At 46.5% G+C, this 23,026-nt stretch overlaps 1 protein-coding gene across 1 annotated transcript in view; it reads right to left on the bottom strand.

The window, feature by feature from the left end:
- The window catches only part of plch2a (phospholipase C, eta 2a), a gene marked incomplete at its 5' end in the record, with an annotated part of 145,593 nt that overhangs the window by 24,889 nt on the left and 97,678 nt on the right, over positions 1–23,026 (bottom strand). Inside the window, 10 exons of the mRNA XM_080468603.1 lie at positions 1,101–1,283; positions 1,989–2,077; positions 2,386–2,486; positions 4,390–4,488; positions 6,307–6,462; positions 9,535–9,642; positions 11,743–11,914; positions 12,654–12,774; positions 15,912–16,115; positions 18,127–18,220. Of these exons, the coding sequence (XP_080324729.1) occupies positions 1,101–1,283; positions 1,989–2,077; positions 2,386–2,486; positions 4,390–4,488; positions 6,307–6,462; positions 9,535–9,642; positions 11,743–11,914; positions 12,654–12,774; positions 15,912–16,115; positions 18,127–18,220 (1,327 nt within the window). The remainder of the gene's footprint in view (positions 1–1,100; positions 1,284–1,988; positions 2,078–2,385; positions 2,487–4,389; positions 4,489–6,306; positions 6,463–9,534; positions 9,643–11,742; positions 11,915–12,653; positions 12,775–15,911; positions 16,116–18,126; positions 18,221–23,026) is intronic.

Raw genomic sequence — 23,026 nt, 5'->3', positions numbered from 1 at the left:
ACTTCCTGTTTCCAGCATGAGGGCCAGGTGCTGATGTAATATGTGAAGTTTGACCATGTTCAGGATATTTACATTGCACCCCCTGTTCCATGGCAGGCTTGAGAATTGCCACGCCCTGAAATAGTGCTCTGAGGAAGAGTAATCATATGGTTGTGATGAGGGCCGGACTCCCATTCAAGTTGCCAAGTTTGACACCGATCAAACCATGTTAAGGGATTTTACACTGCACTTCCTGTTTCACAGAGAACCATACCATTTTCAGCAGGTCGCCACGGCCACGCCCTTTGACTCTTGTGGAAGAATTTTGATACCATTTTCATCGAGAAGAAGTGTTGTATGTACAGAACAAATTTCTTATGAATGACATCACAAAGTCTGGGGCCATGGTACGTGAAAATATAATTCTTGAAGCGTCCTCTTACCAATAGGTGGCGCTATGACTGAGAATGGACATTCGCATATGGATGTGTTCAGGGAAGCACTTTGATGACATAGTGAAGTTTGCAGCGTGTGGAACAGTTACATCACTTCCTGTTTCATGGTGAACCATCAGATAGTCATTGGAGCTCTGTGGCCACGCCCTTTGAGAGCAGAGCTCCATTCAGGTGTTTTCATCAGGAGGGCCTCTTGTAGGTTCTGGACAGATTTTGGGTCTCTAGAATTTAATGCCCAGGAGGATTGTGCTTCATGAATTTCACCATAACACAAAATGTCGGACTTTCTGTTGGGTTTAAAGTCTGGTGCTCAGACCCTAAAGTTGTTTCTTTTTCTTCTTCATTTTAAATGCTTCATAGAGCAAAAATTGTTCTTTCAAACTGCATTTAAGTGAAGGATTTTACCATGAGTGATAAAATCTGTGTGTTTTGTTGTTAAGATGAATAAATTGAACAATCTGAGTAAAATTTGTTCTGAATAAGCTACAACTTGGTGGAGTGCAGAGCTTGGCCCACCTCATTTCCTGTGTGAAAAGTTCTGGGGAACATGAATAAAGTGACCTTGTGATGCTCCTGCCTCGTCAGGTTGAGTCTGCCTTCAGTGTTAATCAGCTGCTACAGCCGGACAGACGTATTGGTACAATGGGAGCGGAGAGGAGTTCGTACCGAGCTGGCAGCCGGCGTTCCAGAAGGGCTGCGGGTTGAAGTTGGAGGAGTCGACGCGGTAGGATGAGGGGTAGATCCGGGACAGCTGCCTCTGGTTGAACTGGATGAAGGACGTGGCTTTCTGTTGCATCACCTGGTGGGCTTTGGTCTCACTCAAGGACGAGACCTGCCAGCCGCCACTCGCTAGAACCACACCAACACGTTCATAACTCAGAAACCTCCACATCGTCAGCATACAGTGACAACGCCTGAACAGTTCAACGGTGGAGACGCTAAACTTTTTTGTCCAATCCAATCCAATCCAATCCAATCCAATCCAATCCAATCCAATCCAATCTAATCTAATCTAATCTAATCTAATCTAATCTAATCTAATCTAATCTAATCCAATCCAATCCAATCCAATCCAATCCAATCCAATCCAATCCAATCCAATCCAATCCAATCCAATCCAATCCAATCCAATCCAATCCAATCCAATCCAGTCCAGTCCAGTCCAGTCCAGTCCAGTCCAGTCCAGTCCAGTCCAGTCCAGTCCAGTCCAGTCCCGTCCCGTCCCGTCCCGTCCCGTCCCGTCCCGTCCAGTAAAAAATATATATTCCAATGCTAATCCCACTTCTTTTTACAAAAAAATTAAATGATCAAAGATAAATATGTTAAATCTCAACACTTTGTCTTTTTAATGCTGCTTCCTGTAAAACAAACTGAACTGTAAAACATGTCGGTCCATTCACTGGAGGCACACAAAGCTTTTAAAATGTTTCTAGGATTATGAAAAAGCTTTAAAAGCTTCTATTGCTCCCTCTCTGAGAGAAACACTGCAACCTTCAGCAAATCAGCCACAAACAGGTGATGTTCTCCTGGATGAGGCCGGCAGACCTCACTCACCTTGAGCCTCGATGTCGCAGAGTCCGACGGAGCGAGTGTATTTGACCAGGTCGGACAGAGCTCTGGACAGCTTCATGGTCTTCTTCTTCCTGCAGGGTCACACACAGGGATCACATTCCATTTTCTTTCTCATTTCACAATCGTTGCAGTTTAATTTCCACGAGGCAGTCGCAGCAGTAAAAGATTCACAATATACTCCAATCCAAACTACAACCATCAGTTTTTTTTATGTCGAAAAGTACAATGAAAGGTGTTTGTTGTAAATAATATTGCAGACGTGTGTTGAGGATGATGCTGGTGGTTTGTTCAGCGTCTCCTGCTGCTTCACTTGTTCCCACTAAAGCTCTGCTTCAGCCTCAGAAATGTTTCATGAGAAAAGCATGAGTGTTTGTGGTACTTGTTGTGGTGCTGAGGAGCTCGTGAGGCGCTGCTGCTGCTCTCCTGGTCTGTGTCCGTGTCCTCAAAGCTCGCCGTCTTCTTCAGCTTGGAGGCTTTTTTCTGCACGACACATGACAGGTGAGGGTGAATGAGAGCGGAGGACAGAGAGGTGTGACCTCTGCAACATGGCCGGCAGCGGCTCTGAGAAGCTTCAGGGACCAGCAGCACAGCTGGAACCATCCTGGATTTACATTCAAGGCCGCCTGCTCTGGCATTATGTTGCTCTGCGTTATGTTGATCTGTTCAAATGATCCGGTTTTCTTTCTCAGAGGCACACAACTTTTCTCAGCAGTAGATCTGGAACAAAAAGACAGCGAAGCATAGGGCTGATCCCGTGGGTGATCGAGCAGCCACTGAGAAGGTGGAGCAGCCACTGAGACGGTGGAGCAGCCACTGAGAAGGTGGAGCAGCCACTGAGAAGGTGGAGCAGCCACTGAGAAGGTGGGGCAGCCACTGAGACGGTGGGGCAGCCACTGAGAAGGTGGAGCAGCCACTGAGAAGGTGGAGCAGCCACTGAGAAGGTGGGGCAGCCACTGAGAAGGTGGAGCAGCCACTGAGAAGGTGGAGCAGCCACTGAGAAGGTGGGGCAGCCACTGAGAAGGTGGGGCAGCCACTGAGACGGTGGGGCAGCCACTGAGAAGGTGGGGCAGCCACTGAGAAGGTGGGGCAGCCACTGAGAAGGTGGGGCAGCCACTGAGACGGTGGGGCAGCCACTGAGAAGGTGGGGCAGCCACTGAGAAGGTGGGGCAGCCACTGAGAAGGTGGGGCAGCCACTGAGACGGTGGGGCAGCCACTGAGAAGGTGGAGCAGCCACTGAGAAGGTGGAGCAGCCACTGGGGGATAGCCCATCAAAACAAAGCTTTAAAATGAACTCAACATATGTGACTGGGACTATCCAATGACAAGATGTAACTGTCGGAGCATGTTCATGTGAGACAAAGACATCACTATTCACTACTAGTGTTCATGACACACACATAACAATAAAACCTGTTTCTTATCATTAATTAAAAATGACACATTTTTTAACAAAAAACTAAAACAATCTGCATCAACCAGCACTTTTCCCACCACCTGCTGCTACAGCCCTGACAGACACCACCACCAGTCACCGACAGCACCACCACTGACAGACACCACCACCAGTGACCGACAGCACCACCACTGACAGACAGCACCACCAGTGACCGACAGCACCAGTGACCGACAGCACCACCACTGACAGACACCACCACCAGTGACCGACAGCACCAGTGACCGACAGAACCAGTGACCAACAGCACCACCACTGACAGACAGCACCACCAGTGACCGACAGCACCAGTGACCGACAGCACCACCACTGACAGACACCACCACCAGTCACCGACAGCACCACCACTGACAGACACCACCACCAGTGACCGACAGCACCACCACTGACAGACAGCACCACCAGTGACCGACAGCACCACCACTGACAGACAGCACCACCAGTGACCGACAGCACCACCAGTGACCGACAGCACCAGTGACCGACAGAACCAGTGACCGACAGCACCAGTGACCGACAGCACCAGTGACTGACAGAACCAGTGACCGACAGCACCAGTGACCGACAGCACCACCAGTGACCGACAGAACCAGTGACCGACAGCACCACCAGTGACCGACAGAACCAGTGACCGACAGCACCAGTGACCGACAGCACCAGTGACCGACAGAACCAGTGACCGACAGCACCAGTGACTGACAGCACCAGTGACCGACAGAACCAGTGACCGACAGCACCAGTGACCGACAGAACCAGTGACCAACAGCACCGGTGACTGACAGCACCAAGGGTCAGCATGGAAGAAAGTAGCAGGCGAGCTGGAAAGCTAAATTCCTGTGGATCACTTGTTATACAGCAAGAAACCAAGTGCTCAGTGAAACATTCTACAGAGTCTTTCGGTGAAGAGAGGACGGGGAACAACAGACCGACCTTGCGTTTGGAGAAGCTTCCCATGAAGGAGCGGCCCGTTCGCTTGTTGTTGCTGCCGTTGGCTTCGTCTGCGGTGTCGGTCCCGTCCTCACTTCTCCCCTGAGAGCACAGCAACATGTCAGCAACAGCTCGTGTGACTCCATACTGTCCCACTGATTCAGTGTGTCCACAGCCCGTCCTCGAGCTCATCCAAAGCTGACCCTGACCTCTGACCCGATAAAAAACATTGTAATCAGCTGACACTTTATTTCTTCAGGAAATAAGATCAGGCTGTTTTTATGAGGTGCTCCTCCTCCTCCTCCTCCTCCTCCTCCTCCTCCTCCTCACACGTCCCCAAATACAAACACATTAGAGCCACAAACAGGATGAAACCAGAAACACATTAAAAGTAGAAACCCTAAAAGTAGAGACACATTAAAAGGGGCAGTTCTGTTGGATCCAGTCACGTGTCGGTGCTGTCGACACTCAAATCGTCAATGTGGTGAAGAAAAGTCAGGATTAGAGAGTAAACATTGTTCTGGATGCTTCTCTTTGTCTTTTTTAAATGATGATATATATGGAGCTGAGGCCTCTTTCAGTTTTTCCCCAGAGATTTGTGCTGCACGCCATTCAGACTGTTGGAGGATTTCTCTCTTGGTTCTGAGCTGTGAACACGTCCCTCGTTTCCCTCCTGCTGTTGTCCCTCCACTCATGAATCTGGACCAATGTTGGATTTACTAAACATGATAAAGGTGCTGACTCAGCAGCGGATGATTGGAGGGACTTCCCAGCAGAAGGCGGAGCTTTCACCTGGCTGCTGGTTTTGTCAGGGGGCTTTTCCAGCAGAAAGAACCAGGTTCTAGTTCTGGTCCAAGACCAGATTTAGTACCAGTTCTTTGTCTTTCCATCAGCAAAGCTCCGGCCTATCAGGGGCTAAACTGGTGCCAAGCCGGCCCCAGAGCGGGGTCAGAGTAATGATACGAGGGTGGAGCCGATGGTGGAGCTGTGGTTCTAATTGAAGTGTTGAGCTGCAGAGTTCCTCCTGTCAGTCAGCTGGTGGATCTAGAATCTAGAACCAGTTCTTTTCAGGCTTTTCATGGTGACATGATTGTAACTAACTTCACCTCCAGGTCTTGTATGGCGTTTTGTCCGCAGGCTGAGGTCCTCATGAGGCAGCAGGGGGCGCTCCACTATGAGACGCTCCAGAGAACTTCTTTATAAAGAATACTTTGGTTCCTCAGGAACTACTAAACAAACTACAAACTACTGTAAATGAAACTTGGAGTTTTTAGAGCTAAAATGAGCCTTTTAATGGCTTCATGTGAAAGAGAACTTTAATCAGAGTGTTTACCTAGGTTACCATGGAAACGGCTGTAGAGCAGCGTTCTATCATTCTACACCTCCATTCCTCCATGTTGAAGCTTTTGATTCAGACACGTCCAGAAATAATCATTATTATTATTATTATTATTATTATTATCATTATCATTATCATTATCATCATTATCATTATCATTATCATTATCATTATTATTATTATTATTATCATCATGATTATTATTATTATTATTCTTATTCTTATTCTTATTATTCCCCTCTATGTCCACTCCGGGGCTCCAGACTAAAACAAGAGGGACGTGAGAAACCAGCAATAGAGCAACGAGGAGACTGAATGTTTTCATCTGAGGTTCAGGTCAGACTAGATGGAGCGACCCGACCCAAACCACTGGGACAGTCCGTCTCCTGGTTCCTGGATCCTGCCGGTGCTACGTTGGTGACGCGACAGCGTGGCACTCACTGGCTCCCTGACCATGGAAACACAACCGCTTCTTTGGAGCTGCTCATTAAGAACTGAACGAGAACCTGAACTAGAACCTGGTCTAGAACCTGGTTCCTTTGGTGGACACAGGACTTCCCAGCAGGAGGCGGAGCTTTTACCTGGCTGCTGGTTTTGTCGGAGGACTTCCCGGCAGGAGGCAGAGCGGTGATGGTGAAGTTGTCCGGGTCTTCTCGGTCTCGGATCTTGGACTCCTTCATCAGGTTGTCCAGCTTCTTCTTGGCCATGTTCTCCACCTGCTTCCTGTTGGCTGAAGTCTGGAGGAGGAAGGAGGAGCATGGTGGAGGTGAGGGAACGTTCTGGTTTCTACATGCTGACCCTTGTGTAGCTCTGTTAGACAAAGAGGGAGATCAGTGCATGCAATATCATGTGAAAAGCCCCTGAGAGGAAATGACACCGGAGCTTCTTTTGCACAGTTGTATGTGAACATTCCGTTTTCTTTTGTTAATAAAATAAGGCAGAGACATCTTTAGTTTCAGTCACATCCTGTAAAACATCTGTAAATATGTAAATCAATGAGATGTTGTCTGCTCTGAGCCTGGAAACTGAACATACCACTGCACAAAAGAGGAGGGTGAGAATAATGTGCACATGCTTGGTTCAGCCACAAGGTGGCAGGATGCATCCATCAGCTCACAAAGCCAATATCTGCACGTGTCCAGATGTGATCGTCTCTGATCGCTCTCATCCAGCTCAAAACACCCAAACACACCATCGCTTCATTTCTATTGAAGGGACCATAATGCATTGCATGTAGAAATAAATCCGCTCTGCTTCAGCTGCTTCAGCTGCTTCAGCTGCTTCAGCTGCTTCACACAAGAATGTTGTGATCCGGCTGTTTGCACACGGACATCTGAAATGTCTCCAGAGCACCTGAGAGACCAGCTGCCAAGAACAACACAACCAAAGCACAGCGATAACTTCAGACGAGATGAAGAACCAAACGTCTTCTGGACGCTGTCCATCCTGTTTGGTCCCTGATGAAACATCCACGACAAACCAACAAAGAGTCCTGGAACCTAAAGACGCACAACACTTCAGATGTTTCCAATATTTCAGATACTCAGTGATTCTGGTGAATTATCATCTGATGATGATGAATCCAGTGTTTTTGAATGAGTCTGATGAAATGACAGAAACCTTGAGGTTGACCTGTGAGGCTGAGGTGGAAGCTTCACTACAGTGGAGATGAGTTGAACTGCAGCAGCCCAGCACCTTCATCACCAGCACCTTCATCACCAGCACCTTCATCCCCAGCACCTTCATCACCAGCAACTTCATCACAGGCAGAGTTAAGGCCCCTGCATCCTCCATAAGAAGAAGAAGAAAGTTCAGCAGTGACGGTCCTGCCGGTGAAAATGACCTCATTTCTTCTTCCAGCTTCTTCTGGGTGAACAAACTAGTTTCAGCTGTTCCAACCGTCCTGCTGAACTGTGGAGGAGCTGCTCTGCTGAAACTGCTGCTCTGCCGTGCTGCTCATGTGTTCCAGCTCTCTGATGACGATCAGTCATATTTTAATCATGTTTAGCTTGTAACCTCACTACTGTAGGAGCGCCGCAGCTCATTAGTGTACTAGTGTACTGTTAGAGTGCAGGCTGACGTGATGCCCCTGAACGCATCACGAGGCTCCTGCAGTGAACCGGACCAACATGGCGCTCGGATACAAGCTCTCTTCTAGTCCTGAAACAGTTCAGAGGAAAGTGTTTCTGAAAGCTCTGGAGACCAGAAATAAACTGCAGTTGAAAAGTTAAAACGCTGCTTCACAGATGTGTGGCTGCTGTGAAGGGGCGTGACCTGCTGTGATGGGGCGTGGCCTGCTGTGAGGGGGCGTGGCCTGTGGTGGGGGCGTGGCCTACGAGTTTGACAGATTCTTATCGGAGTATGAACAGTCCTGCCAAACTTTCTTCTTGTTCTTCTGGCTTCAAACAGGGAGGAGGAAGGAGCCTCTAAGCTGATGTAGTTTAACTGCTCAGCACGTGATGCTACATGCTACATGCTAAAGAGTTTCAGGCTCACACACCAGCGATGCTACATGCTACATGCTAAAGAGTTGATGTAGCATCGACACAGAGGGGGTGGAGGTGACGTAGCATCGATACAGAGAGTTGGAGGTGACGTAGCATCGACAGACAGTTGGAGGTGACGTAGCGTCGACAGACAGTTGGAGGTGACATAGCATCAATTGAGGCTGGTGGAGGTTACGTAGTGTCAACAGAGATACTGGTGGAGGGGACGTAGCATTGATAGAGACTGGTGGAGGTGACGTAGCATCTATAGAGGCTGGTGGAGGTGATGTAGCATCAACAGAGATTGGTGGAGGTGACGTAGTGTCAACAGACACTCGTGGAGATGAAGTAGCGTTGACAGAGAGACTGGTGGAGGGGATGGAGCATCAACAGAGATTGGTGGAGGTGACGTAGTGTCAACAGACACTTGTGGAGATGAAGTAGCGTTGACAGAGAGACTGGTGGAGGTGACGTAGCGTTGATAGACGCTGGTGGAAGAGACGTAGCATTAACAGAGACTGGTGGAGGTGACATAGCATCGACACAGAGGCAGTTGGAGGTGATGTAGCATTAACAGAGAGACTGGTGGAGGTGACGTAGTGTCGACACAGAGGAGGTGGAGGTGACGTAGCATCGACACAGAGAAGGTGGAGGTGATGTAGAGTCAACACAGAGAAGGTGAAGGTGATGTAGCATTGACATAGAGGAGGTGACGTAGAATCAAGTACTAGTCCTTTGAAAAATTGGCATCGGTGCATTACGAGTTTTTGAACATGGTGGAATATGAAACATTTCTTCAGGTAATTGACGGAAGGTTTTGTTGCTGCTGGTTTGAAGACACGTTCCTATTTATCACAAAAGAAGCAATCATTTTAATAAAATGTCAAAACTGTGGTCCAGTTAGTAGTTTTAACAGTAGAACTCATCTCTGGAGTCACAGTTGCAGGAATCAAACTCTCTGCTAGACTAACTCCAGACCAGTAAACTGATCTCATCATTGATCGTTGCAGTGTTGGACACAAGTATCGTGCACAAGATGCTCATGCTGGAGTGGATGAGGATGAGCTTTCTCATACAGTACCTTCCACTGTGAAAGAAGCAAGCCACAGTCGAAGAGAAGAAAAGGAAGGAAGGACAAATGGGAGGAGAGAAAACAGGGGATGAGAACAGATAAAGAGTAAAGAGCAGAGAGCAAAGTCAGACAGCAGAGGAGAGAACTTGGTAGCAGCGTTTGGATTGAACAACAGGAAACCTTCACATGCCACTGACTGGACACCAGGACGCAAAGCCTGCTGGGAAACCTGGAGCGAGGACAATACGTACGTCTCCATTCATCAGCTTGCAGTCGTCTTCCATCTCGTCAGCGCTGTCCTCGTCCGACACATCGCCCTCCTCAGCGTTCTCGTCGATGTTGGGAGGAAGCTTCTTTCCCTGAGGAAGAAACCAACGTCTCCGTTACAGGAACATTCCAGACAACTGCTGCCGCTGAACGTTCTGCTTATTACACGTCTGAACCTTCTGCTTATTACAAGTCCGAACGTTCTGCTTATTACACGTCTGAACGTTCTGCTTATTACACGTCTGAACCTTCTGCTTATTACAAGTCCGAACGTTCTGCTTATTACACGTCTGAATGTTCTGCTTATTACAACTCCGAACATTCTGCTTATTACAAGTCCGAACGTTCTGCTTATTACACGTCTGAATGTTCTGCTTATTACAACTCCGAACGTTCTGCTTATTACACGTCTGAACCTTCTGCTTATTACAAGTCCGAACGTTCTGCTTATTACACGTCTGAACGTTCTGCTTATTACAACTCCGAACGTTCTGCTTATTACAAGTCCGAACGTTCTGCTTATTACACGTCTGAACCTTCTGCTTATTACAAGTCCGAACGTTCTGCTTATTACACGTCTGAACCTTCTGCTTATTACAAGTCCGAACGTTCTGCTTATTACACGTCTGAACGTTCTGCTTATTACAACTCCGGACGTTCTGCTTATTACAAGTCCGAACGTTCTGCTTATTACAAGTCTGAACGTTTTGCTTATTACATGTCTGAACGTTTTGCTTATTACAAAGTCTGAACGTTTTGTGTTTATTACAAGTCTGAATGTTCTGCTTATTACAAGTCTGAACGTTTTGCTTGTTACAAAGTCTGAACGTTTTGTGTTTATTACAAGTCTGAATGTTCTGCTTATTAAAAGTCTGAATGTTCTGCTTATTACAAGTCTGAATGTTCTGCTTATTACAAGTCCGAACGTTCTGCTTATTACAAGTCTGAACGTTTTGCTTATTACATGTCTGAACGTTTTGCTTATTACAAAGTCTGAACGTTTTGTGTTTATTACAAGTCTGAATGTTCTGCTTATTACAAGTCTGAACGTTTTGCTTGTTACAAAGTCTGAACGTTTTGTGTTTATTACAAGTCTGAATGTTCTGCTTATTAAAAGTCTGAATGTTCTGCTTATTACAAGTCCGAACGTTCTGCTTATTACAAGTCTGAACGTTTTGCTTATTACATGTCTGAACGTTTTGCTTATTACAAAGTCTGAACGTTTTGTGTTTATTACAAGTCTGAATGTTCTGCTTATTACAAGTCTGAACGTTTTGCTTGTTACAAAGTCTGAACGTTTTGTGTTTATTACAAGTCTGAATGTTCTGCTTATTAAAAGTCCAAACGTTCTGCTTATTACAAGTCTGAACGTTTTGTGTTTATTACAAGTTTGAATGTTCTGCTTATTAAAAGTCTGAATGTTCTGTGTTTATTACAAGTCCGGACCATAAATGTGGGACGACAGGAGGGACCAGAATTGTCAAGCAGGGATCCTGAAAACCCAGTTTCATCTGAAACGTCAGAGAGCTTCACTGCATCACAGAGACTGAAGAAATAGGCAGAAACAGAGACTGAAGCAACAGACAGATAGAAACAGAGATTGAAGTAACAGACAGACACAGAGACTGAAGTAACAGACACAAACAGAGACCAAAGCAACAGACAGAAACAGAGACTGAAACAACAGACAGAAACAGAGACTGAAGCAACAGACAGAAACAGAGACTGAAGTAGCAGACACACAGAGACTGAAGTAACAGACAGAAACAGAGACTGAAGTAGCAGACAGAAACAGAGACTGAAGTAACAGACAGAAACAGAGACTGAAGTAACAGACAGAAACAGAGACTGAAGTAGCAGACAGAAACAGAGACTAAATTGACTGCACCGTCTGCAGCCATCAGACGTGAGGAGACGACCTGTCCTCTGTTTGGATGGTTTCCTTAGTAACCCTTGTGATATGACGTCTTTCTGTTCAGGAGTTTTGTAATAAAGACTCAGACTGTGTAGAATTGCTTCATCAAATATATTATACAAATATAATTCTATATATTCTATATATTATTCAAATATACAAATATATTCTACTGCTGAAAACCACACTAACTTCAGAAACAACTTTGTTCCTCCCATGTTAAACTGTGGATTTCCTGTTAGTCCACTACAGACACTCGTCCACTGTCTGTCCTCACCTTGACCAGGATCTTTCCTCGGAGCGACTCAGGAGACGGCAGGCGGCCGGACTCCTCCCCTCTGACACTCCACACATCCAGTTTGTCTCCCAGAACCTCCACCAGGTACTGAGCCATCTTCTTCTGCTGAGGGACGCTGCAGTGGTTCTCTATGGACAGGATGACTGGGAACCTGACACACACACACACACACACACACACACACACACACACACACACACACACACACACACACACACACACACACACACACACACACACACACATAAAACGTGATTAATTTTCTCAATTGTTGATTAAAGCTTGAGTTCATTGATTCTGAGCTCCAGCTGATCAGAAACACAGCGAGGAAGAAGAACGTGTTCCTGTGAGGATGAAGATGTTGGTGGTGTGACAATGAGCAGGTAAAGTGTACAGATGGAGACTGTTGATTATCCCGATCATACACATTGTTGAGGTTTATATATATATATATATATACAGTATATACATATATATATATATATATATATATACAGTATATACATATATACATATATATACATATATATATATATATATATATATATATATATATATATATATATATATATATATATATATATATATATATATATACAGTATATACATATATACATATATATACATATATATATATATATATATATATGGACTATCGAGGTGTATGTTTTAAACCGTGTAAAAGTACATTGTGAGCATCTTCCCTGGGTCTTGCGTGGGCGGCTCAGAGCCTCCTGTTCTGATGCTCACAGTCACTGGGACAGTTTGACTCTGCTGGCCTCATTAAAGCTGAAGAGACGTCTGATGTTCTGTCAGCTGTCAGAACCAGAATTACCCCGACCATCTGTTGGAGGGGTTGTTTGCATTGAGAGGGGAGTGTGAGGACCTACTGGGTCTTGACGAAGGCGTACTTGTTGATGGTCTCGATGACGTCTCTGAACAGGATCTTGGAGGTGAGGGTGTAGCCGTGGTGGACGATGGGCTCGCCGTCCGGTCCGTCCCAACAGTCCACTGCAAACCAGCAGCCGTCAGTCAGACCCAGTAAAGCCTGGTTCACACTACAGGACCGTTCAAAGCTTCACAGATTTAGACAGACACTTGATCACAAAACACAGACGGCAGCAGCTCTTCCTCTCCTGATGCTCCAGAGACACCGAGCCTCCCCTCAGCAGAGGATCTTCCCTCAAGGTTACAAATCCTCATGAGTCAAACGGGACTTTGGTGTAAAACACGGCATGTTCAACCACGGGCCGATAGTTCTCTTATCCAGATAACTTCAGGATTAACTCTGGTTTTCTCTTATCTAGGAAACTTCAGAATTAACTCTGGTTTTCTCTTATCCAGATAACTTCAGGATTAACTCTGGTTTTCTCTTATCTAGGAAACTTCAGAATTAACTCTGGTTTTCTCTTATCTAGGAAACTTCAGGATTAACTCTGGTTTTCTCTTATCTAGGAAACTTCAGGATTAACTCTGGTTTTCTCTTATCCAGATAACTTCAGAATTAACTCTGGTTTTCTCTTATCTAGGAAACTTCAGAATTAACTCTGGTTTTCTCTTATCCAGATAACTTCAGGATTAACTCTGGTTTTCTCTTATCTAGGAAACTTCAGAATTAACTCTGGTTTTCTCTTATCTAGGAAACTTCAGAATTAACTCTGGTTTTCTCTTATCTAGGAAACTTCAGGATTAACTCTGGTTTTCTCTTATCTAGGAAACTTCAGAATTAACTCTGGTTTTCTCTTATCTAGGAAACTTCAGAATTAACTCTGGTTTTCCGTACTGCAAAGCAGATTCACTTCTTACTGGGATAAATCCCCCCCCCCTATTATGAATATTTATCTCCAGATCAGAGCATAAAAGCTCCGCCTCCTGACCAATCAGATATCCTAGAAAATGACATGCCTATTTCTAGAATATTCTGATTGGGCTGCTGATTGTACCGCCCTCATGGGATCCTCAGGAGCAGAGGGCAACGGAGCGGAGCTGGAGATTTTAGAACAATCCTTTTGACAGAATCCAATAAATCCTGGTCACTGAGCTTTGAAGGAGGTTCTGGTTCTGGTTCTGGTTCTGGTTCTGGTTCTTGTTCTTGTTCTGGTTCTTGACTTGTTCCAGGTCTGTTTGGCTCCACAAGGGTTAATCTGGAATAATGAGTTAATAATAATGCTGACGCTGACAGAACTGCAGAACCATGAATTAATGGAAGCAGAACTTCTCCTGTCGTCACGGTGATGAATTAATATTCCAACAGGAAACACACTCACACGGAGGAACCTCCGCCTCAGAACCTCCGCCTCAGAACCTCCTCCTCAGAACCTCCGCCTCAGAACCTCCGCCTCAGAACCTCCGCCTCAGAACCAGTGGAGGTAAAATGTAAAGTAAAAGAAGCAGTGAAGAATAATAAATAAAGTAAAAGTGAGAGATCAGAGTACGGTGCAGGCCCTTTATATTGACCAATTAATTAACATCTTAGACTCTCACGCATTACCAAGTCAGGAACTTTGTCACTTTGGGTCTTCAGGCTGGAGACCAGTGAACTCAAACATGACCCACTAAGTCCACTGAGGCTCGTCTGAGCCGTCCTCAGCAGCAGCAATGTCTTCTGATAACTTCTGCTTGTATACATGAATGAAAAGTAGCTGCAAGTTTAGAAATAGATAAACAATAGTCTCACTGAGGTATTCATCATAATAATGAGCAGATGAAACTTCAGGAAGGAGCTCAAACCAAGCTGTGCTGGTGCTGCAGCAGGAAAACCCAGGAGGCCTGTTCCTGCAGGAATCTACCTGGTACTTCCTTAACCACCAGTCCCACCGCTTCACGGAACCAAACTGTCTGATAACGTTAGAACATTTTCAGATCAATTATCTAATTGGGAGATTTGTGATCAATCATTTGACATGAGATGATCGTTTGACAAATAAAGCAAAGTTTTCAAATCAAATCCATTTTTCTAAATGAATGAATCAATAAAAAACATGTTTATGCAACAAAATCGTGTGTATATGATATCCAGCAACAACTTAAGCTTAGCTGGTGGCTACATGTTAGCATCAGCTGGTGGCTACATGTTAGCATCAGCTGGTGGCTACATGTTAGCATTAGCTGGTGGTCACATGTTAGCATTAGCTGGTGGCTACATGTTAGCATCAGCTGGTGGCTACATGTTAGCATTAGCTGGTGGTCACATGTTAGCATTAGCTGGTGGCTACATGTTAGCATTAGCTGGTGGTCACATGTTAGCATTAGCTGGTGGCTACATGTTAGCATCAGCTGGTGGTCACATGTTAGCATTAGCTGGTGGCTACATGTTAGCATCAGCTGGTGGCTACATGTTAGCATCAGCTGGTGGCTACATGTTAGCATTAGCTGGTGGCTACATGTTAGCATTAGCTGGTGGTCACATGTTAGCATCAGCTGGTGGCTACATGTTAGCATCAGCTGGTGGTCACGTGTTAGCATTAGCTGGTGGCTACATGTTAGCATTAGCTGGTGGTCACATGTTAGCATTAGCTGGTGGCTACATGTTAGCATCAGCTGGTGGCTACATGTTAGCATTAGCTGGTGGCTAAATTAGCATTAGCTGTTGGTCACATATTAGCATTAGCTGGTGGCTACATGTTGATGAGAAATGAGAAACATCCATCCATTTTCTTCCCCTTATCCGTTCCCGGGTGGTGGTGGTGTCAGTCTGAGCACCGTCACCCAGATCACATCGACCCATTAAGAACCTTCCTGCAGGTGGAGAGCCCACAGGAAGGTGGAGAGCCCACAGGAAGGTGGAGAGCCCACAGGAAGGTGGAGAGCCCACAGGAAGGTGGAGAGCCCACAGGAAGGTGGCGCCCGGCGTGGGACATGAACCCTCTACCTTGAGACTGAGAGTCTCATGCTCTACCTACTGAGCTGGACGAGAAACATTCAGTGTTAGAGAATAAAAATGAATCAGGGACCAGAACCAGAACCGCCGGGTTCAGAGGTAAACTCAGCCGTCAGTCCTGTCCAGCAAGTGTGTGTGTGTGTGTGTGTGTGTGTGTGTGTGTGTGTGTGTGTGTGTGTGTGTGTGTGTGTGTGTGTGTGTGTGTGTGTGTGTGTGTGTGTGTGTGTGTGTGTGTGTGTGTGTGTGTGCAGCAGGTGTGTGTCCTGACCTTCCACACAGCGGCAGCCGGCCTGCAGCACCCAGGCGTACATGTCCACTCGGGACTGGGACATCAGCTGGTCCCCCGTCAGGTAGGTGTTGTGAGACGAGGCGATGAAGTAGCTGGACAGCGGCTGGCTCATGTCCTGGCTCACGCTGTAGTGCTCGGGATTGAAGATGTCCCCCGCTGGGCTGCGCATGTAGTTTGTAAAACCTGCAACAGCAGTTGATCAGTTTGGTTCACTTTGTGTCCCTGGGACATGGTGTCTGAAGGGACATGGTGTCTGAAGGGACATGGTGTCTGAAGGGACACTGTCCTGAGGTTTACAGGCTCATGAAGCACACACCGGTAGATGGGCGCTGAGTTGGAGATTAATAAGGGTTAATTACTAATGAAGAACAACTCCACATTTTCCTTTGGAGTTCATGCTCAGCGTTACGTGGAGCCTTTATCTCCAAAATGTTAAAGCTTTAAAAAATTTATATGCAAACAAAAGTTAATTAAGGCAACTTGAAATGCAAACAAATTGAACCATTTCTTTTCTTTGTTCGCTTTACTTCTTTATTTTAATTATTTTGAGTTCTCTTGTGTAAAGTGGCTTTGAGTGCACAACAGAGCACTATACAACTCTAATGCACTGACAGTATCATTACTGTTATCATCGCGAGTTCAGCCTTGTCATGCTAATGCTAAGGTACCAACACGCCGGTATGGATCTCTGTGTGGAGGAATGTTTCCTTCTCAATCAACAGTTTCACTTTCAGGCTCCGTTTCCACGACAACGTTTAGAGTGAAAACACATCGTTTTTGAGAATTCGTTTCAGAAAATGTTCACGTTTCTACGTTTTGAAAACAATGTCCGTTTCCATGGAAATGTCAGAATTTTTTTTAAAATGATGTAGTTTTCATGTTGGTCCACTAGTTGGTGCTGTTGTTAGTTTTAGTACTGAAAGAGCACACACACACACACACACACACACACACACACACACACACACACACACACACACATACAGCAGAGAACAATGAGCTCTAAACATTAACAACAAGAGAACATGGACGTTCTAGTGGACGGACCACCAAGTTAGATTGTTATTACGGTGACTGTCAAAATAAAAGTACCAAGTCCAGGATAATATATACTGGGAGTCATGACACCACGGAGGAAAAGTTCTGGTCTAAAGCTCCAGGTTTGGCCCCCTGTGGTCGACGACCAGTTCGAACTTGACCTGAACAGGATAAACATTGTAGAAGATGGACGGACGGACGGACGGACGGACGGACGGACGGACGGACGGACGGACGGAAAGATGGCATTACCGTCTCCAGAACTTTCCGTCAGTACTTTGTGAAAGCACCTCCATCACAGTATCAGGTTGTTTAAAAGATGACAAAATAAATTTTTCAGCCTGGATTAAACCTGGATTAGGCTTGGATTTGGCCTGGATTATGTTTAGATTAAGCCAGGATTAGGCCTGGATTAAACGTGGATTAGGCCTAAATTAAGACTGGATTAGGCCTGGATTGAGCCTGGATTACACCTGGATTAATTGTGCATTAAACCTGGATTAAACCTGGATTAGGCCTGGATTAAGCATGTATTAGGCCTAGACTAAGCATGGTTGAATCCTGCATTAGGCCTGGATTAAACCTAGATGAATCATGGATTAGGCATTGATTAAGCCTAGATTAGGTCTAGATTAAGCTTGGATTAAGCCTTGATTAGGTCTAGATTAATCCTGGATTGAGTCTAGATTAAGCCTGGATTAAACCTGGATGAATCAAGGATCAGGCCTCGAGTAAACCTAGATTAGGTCTAGATTAAACTTGGATTAAGCCTAGATTAGGTCTAGATTAATCCTGGATTAAACCTGGATCAAGCCTAGATTAGATCTCGATTGAGTCTAGATTAAGAGATTATTGTCAGTGTTTGAGCCAGAGGTTTGGATGCGTGGTCAGTCATTGTGGTGTTGGAAGGTTAAACTGTCCCAGCGGGAGGATTTCAGGGTTCTGGGTGTGTTCATTTGTGTCCGACCTGGACTCTCCAGGCTCCGACCTGGACTCTCCAGGCTCCGACCTGGACTCTCCAGGGTCAGCCGCCATCGGAGCTTTGACATCAGGACCGACTTGATATAAAACCCACACCATGTGACTTTCCTTAAACTTTACAATGGACAAATTAAACTCACACAATAACTTCAGTTAAAGCTTCAGTCAGACTTACCATCGATTCCTAAAGCTGCCTGCGTCTGGTTGTGGAAGCACGGCTCAAATTTGTTGATAATCTCCAGGCAGTGGTCCTTGGTCACGTTGGTCATCTACAGAAGGCGGCGACATTGAAACCACGTTAGGAAGGATCAGTCGTCAGGGAAGCGAGCGACGGCTGAGCCAGCTCCCTGCCGGCTGCTCTCAGCCAATCACAGTGGACGGTTGGTTTGTTGGGACTCAGACTCCCTGAGCTGAAGTGAGGCTGGAGCTGGATGCAGAGCGGGTTCACACTGCAAGCAGCCACTCCACCTTCCACCTGTCACAACTACAACTTCTGACAACAACAACAAACGGAGGCGGCGTGTCGGCCCGAGTGTCGACCCGAGTGTCGGCCCGAGTGTCGGCCCGAGTGTCGGCCCGAGTGTCGGCCCGAGTGTCGACCCGAGTGTCGGCCCCGAGTGTCGGCCCGAGTGTCGGCCCGAGTGTCGGCCCGAGTGTCGACCCGAGTGTCGGCCCCGAGTGTCGACCCGAGTGTCGGCCCGAGTGTCGACCCGAGTGTCGGCCCCGAGTGTCGGCCCGAGTGTCGGCCCGAGTGTCGACCCGAGTGTCGGCCCCGAGTGTCGGCCCGAGTGTCGGCCCGAGTGTCGGCCCGAGTGTCGACCCGAGTGTCGGCCCGAGTGTCGGCCCGAGTGTCGGCCCGAGTGTCGGCCCGAGTGGTTGAAGCGCTCAGCTTCACTGTCATGTGGGCGGAGTTAGAGGCGGTTCCTCTGAAAGAGAAGCTGTTCATCTTGTATGAAGAATTCATAAAAATCAGAAGTATAGAAGCAGACAGTAAATACAAAAGATACCAAAATAAATGGACTAGGATTATGAGGAAATGCAAGAAAGATTATTCTCATAAAATATTAACCGATAAGAGAACGAGCATCAAGGGCATATGGAACGTGTTACTGATATTATCAGGAATGGATGAATGACTCAGCATTTTCCAGAGCATGACACCATGGGGAGCAACACGGTGGGTCAGGGTTTAACAGGTTGGTTCTGACTGTGGGACCAGAGTCCAGTCAGAGGACGGAGAGAGGAATATCCAGGATCTGTTAGACAAACTCAATGTTTTTAAAACAGTTGGTGAAATAGATTTTATTGACATTGTTAGTAAATGTTAGAGTAAAAGATGTGGCTCTAGTTCAGGCAGGCGTTGGTGGAATAGTAAAACCTTTAACTTATATTTATAATTTATCCTTCAAAACTGGAGTATTTCTGTGTAAAATGAAAACTGTAAAGTCCCTCTAGACAAGGATGGAGACAGAAATCAGTTTACTGATTCTAGGCCTGTGTCTTTACTCTCTCAGTACTCTAGAATATTATAAAAACTTTTGGTCAGTAGGTTGATAAGTTTATAGAAGTATGAGTTGCTGGTTGAGAGTCCGTTTGGATTCAGGTCCAACAGATCTACTTCTATGGGATTAATGGGATTATTGAAGACGTCACCAGTCCCAGAGACAATAAGAACTTTGCAGTGGGGGTATTTATAGATTTGAAGAAAGTATTGATCCTTACTTGTTAATTACTAGAGGGGATTTCCTCTCTCCCGTTAAAGGGAGGAACTCTACATTTGGAGCTTCTGTTTCTTGTCTTTCTTTCTTTCTCTCTGTGTAACAACATTACTGGAGCCACCAGATCCTGACAGGAGGGGAGCAGGATCCAGGGGATCAGACCCAAGACTCCCAGAGTGGAGTTACCACGGTCCTACTACCCGACCCCCCCACAGCACCGGGACCCCCCCACAGCACCGGGACCCCCCCACAGCACTGGGACCCCCCCACAGCACCGGGACCCCCCCACAGCACCGGGACCCCACCGCAGCACCGGGACCCCCCCACAGCACCGGGACCCCCCCACAGCACCGGGACCCCCCCACAGCACCGGGACCCCCCCACAGCACCGGGACCCCCCCACAGCACCGGGACCCCACCACAACGGCACGGCCCTTAAACTCCAGACTGAGATTGGTTCATCATCAGACCAACGCTCATCATAGACTTTTCTTAGTATTTGTACTTCTCTGGCCTGTCTGCCACTCTCTCTCTCTCTCTCTCTCTCTCTCTCTCTCTCTCTCTCTCTCTCTCTCTCTCTCTTCTATTCCTCTCTCTCTCCCTCTCTCTTCTATTCCTCTCTCTCTCCCTCTTCTATTCCTCTCTCTCCCTCTTCTATTCCTCTCTCTCTCTTCTATTCCTCTCTCCCTCTTCTATTCCTCTCTCTCTCTCTTCTATTCCTCTCTCTCTCTCTCTTCTATTCCTCTCTCTCTCCCTCTTCTATTCCTCTCTCTCTCTCTCTCTCTCTCTCTCTCTCTTCTATTCCTCTCTCTCCCTGTCCTATCCCATGTACTTCTCCCCCCAACCGGTCAAGGCGGATGCCCCCCCCCCCCCCCCCCTTCCAGAGTCTAGGCTCCGCCCCCTTTCTTCCTGAAGAGGGACTTCTTATGAACTGTTCTTCCTGAGAGGGAGTTCTTCCTGGTTTCCTCTGTTGCTTGTTCCTTCTGCTGCTCTGGAAGGTTTAGTTGGGTTCTGTTGTTCTCTATCATTGTAAGAGGCTCTGGAAGGTTTAGTTGGGTTCTGTTGTTCTCTATCATTGTAAGAGGTTCTGGAAGGTTTAGTAGGGTTCTGTTGTTCTCTATCATTGTAAGAGGTTCTGGAAGGTTTAGTTGGGTTCTGTTGTTCTCTATCATTGTAAGAGGTTCTGGAAGGTTTAGTTGGGTTCTGTTGTTCTCTATCATTGTAAGAGGTTCTGGAAGGTTTAGTTGGGTTCTGTTGTTCTCTATCATTGTAAGAGGTTCTGGAAGGTTTAGTTGGGTTCTGTTCTTCTCTATCATTGTAAGAGGTTCTGGAAGGTTTAGTTGGGTTCTGTTGTTCTCTATCATTGTAAGAGGTTCTGGAAGGTTTAGTTGGGTTCTGTTGTTCTCTATCATTGTAAGAGGTTCTGGAAGGTTTAGTTGGGTTCTGTTGTTCTCTATCATTGTAAGAGGTTCTGAGATGTTGGTTGGTGTGAGTTAGAGCTTTACAAATAAAACTGAACTGAATTGAATTAATAAACTGGAAGAATCTGGAATGAGACGGGTTGTACTGGTGGATGAGAAGCTACATAACTAATAAAACAAATAGAGGATTACAAATCAACATGTTTAAATGGAACTTGAGGCGTCCCACAGGGGTGGGTTTTGGGTCTGATATGATGATATAATGATGATCATTATATCATCATATATTATGATTCATTATGTGTATTAATGATATATGTCGGGTGTCAAACCTCTTACAGTTTGTACTATTTGCAGATGATACTAATATTTGTTGTGACGGGAGAAACTTGCAGCAGCGTTTGGAGGCGTCAGCAGAAAGGAGTAAAATAAAAACGTGGTTTGATTTGAATAAATTATCATTAAATTTAAATAAAACCAAACTTATGCTCTTTGGAAAACACAAAATAAATACACAAGACAAAGTACTGATAAATAAAGTTAGAATAGAACGAGAGAATGAGAATAAATCCTGGATGTGATTCTTCATCAAAATCTGATGGAAACATAAAACATGAGATCAAAAGTATCCGGAGCAGCGGAGTGATGGGGAGCAAGGCAGAGTACTGTATATTCTGTATTCTACACTGGTGGTACCATATTTAAAGTACTGTGTGGAAGTATGGGGCACTACCTAGAAAAGCACTGAGCACAAAACAACACAGAGCCTCTCCTATAGTAAATAATGTAGGACATCAGGAACACACTGTGGTTAAAAGTACACACCTTAAAGTTTGGGGATCTGGTAGAATTTAAAACTGCACAAATAATATATAAAGCAATAAATAAACTGCTCCTGTAAACAAACAAACTGTTCAAACAGAGTGGAGGGGGGGGGGGTCGACTTTAGAGGGAACCTAAACCTGAAGCAGAATTCTGCTCGGACCAGTTTAAACAGTACGTGTTTGGTTCTGTGGACTGGTTCTGTGGGCTGGTTCTGTGGAATGGTTCTGTGGAATGGTTCTGTGGACTGGTTCTGTGGGCTGGTTCTGTGGAATGGTTCTGTGGGCTGGTTCTGTGGGATGATGACAAGATTAGCGACAGCAGCGAACATCTGCAGCAACAATATGAATCGATCGTTACGATGAAATAATCTGTTGATGATCTTAAATTTGCATTTTATTTAATCTGCTTCAAAGACTGTCAGGTTGTCATTGTTCCTCAGCATGTTGTTTTAATGATTCACCTGATGAGATAAAAGGTAAACAAACACCTGAAAACTGTTACAAATAAAGAAAACATGTAAAATGATATCATGATGTAAGTTTTGATGCTAAACAGTTTGTAGTTGTGCCCCGAGTAAAGTTCAAGCTCAAACATATTTGTGTTGTGACCTGGAGAGGTGCTGAGTGAGGCCACGCCTCCTGCCTCCTGCCTCCTGCCCCCTGCCTCCTGCCTCCTGCCTCCTGCCCCCTGCCTCTTTCCTCCTGCCCCCTGCCCCCTGCCCCCTGCCTCCTGCCTCCTGCCTCCTGCCCCCTGCCCCCTGCCCCCTGCCCCCTGCCTCCTGCCCCCTGCCTCCTGCCTCCTGCCCCCTGCCCCCTGCCTCCTGCCCCCTGCCTCCTGCCTCCTGCCCCCTGCCTCTTTCCTCCTGCCCCCTGCCCCCTGCCCCCTGCCTCCTGCCTCCTGCCTCCTGCCCCCTGCCCCCTGCCCCCTGCCCCCTGCCCCCTGCCTCCTGCCCCCTGCCTCCTGCCCCCTGCCCCCTGCCTCCTGCCTCCTGCCTCCTGCCCCCTGCCCCCTGCCTCCTGCCCCCTGCCCCCTGCCCCCTGCCCCCTGCAGCAGCTCCCCAGCTGACCAGCTCCTCCATGCTCCCCGGTACCAGGAGGTTCCTCATTCCCCA

Source organism: Lipophrys pholis, assembly GCF_963383615.2.
Source record: "Lipophrys pholis genome assembly, chromosome: 8".
In the NCBI taxonomy this organism is placed as follows: Eukaryota; Metazoa; Chordata; class Actinopteri; order Blenniiformes; family Blenniidae; genus Lipophrys; species Lipophrys pholis.
This window is presented reverse-complemented; position numbering and strand designations above follow the sequence as displayed.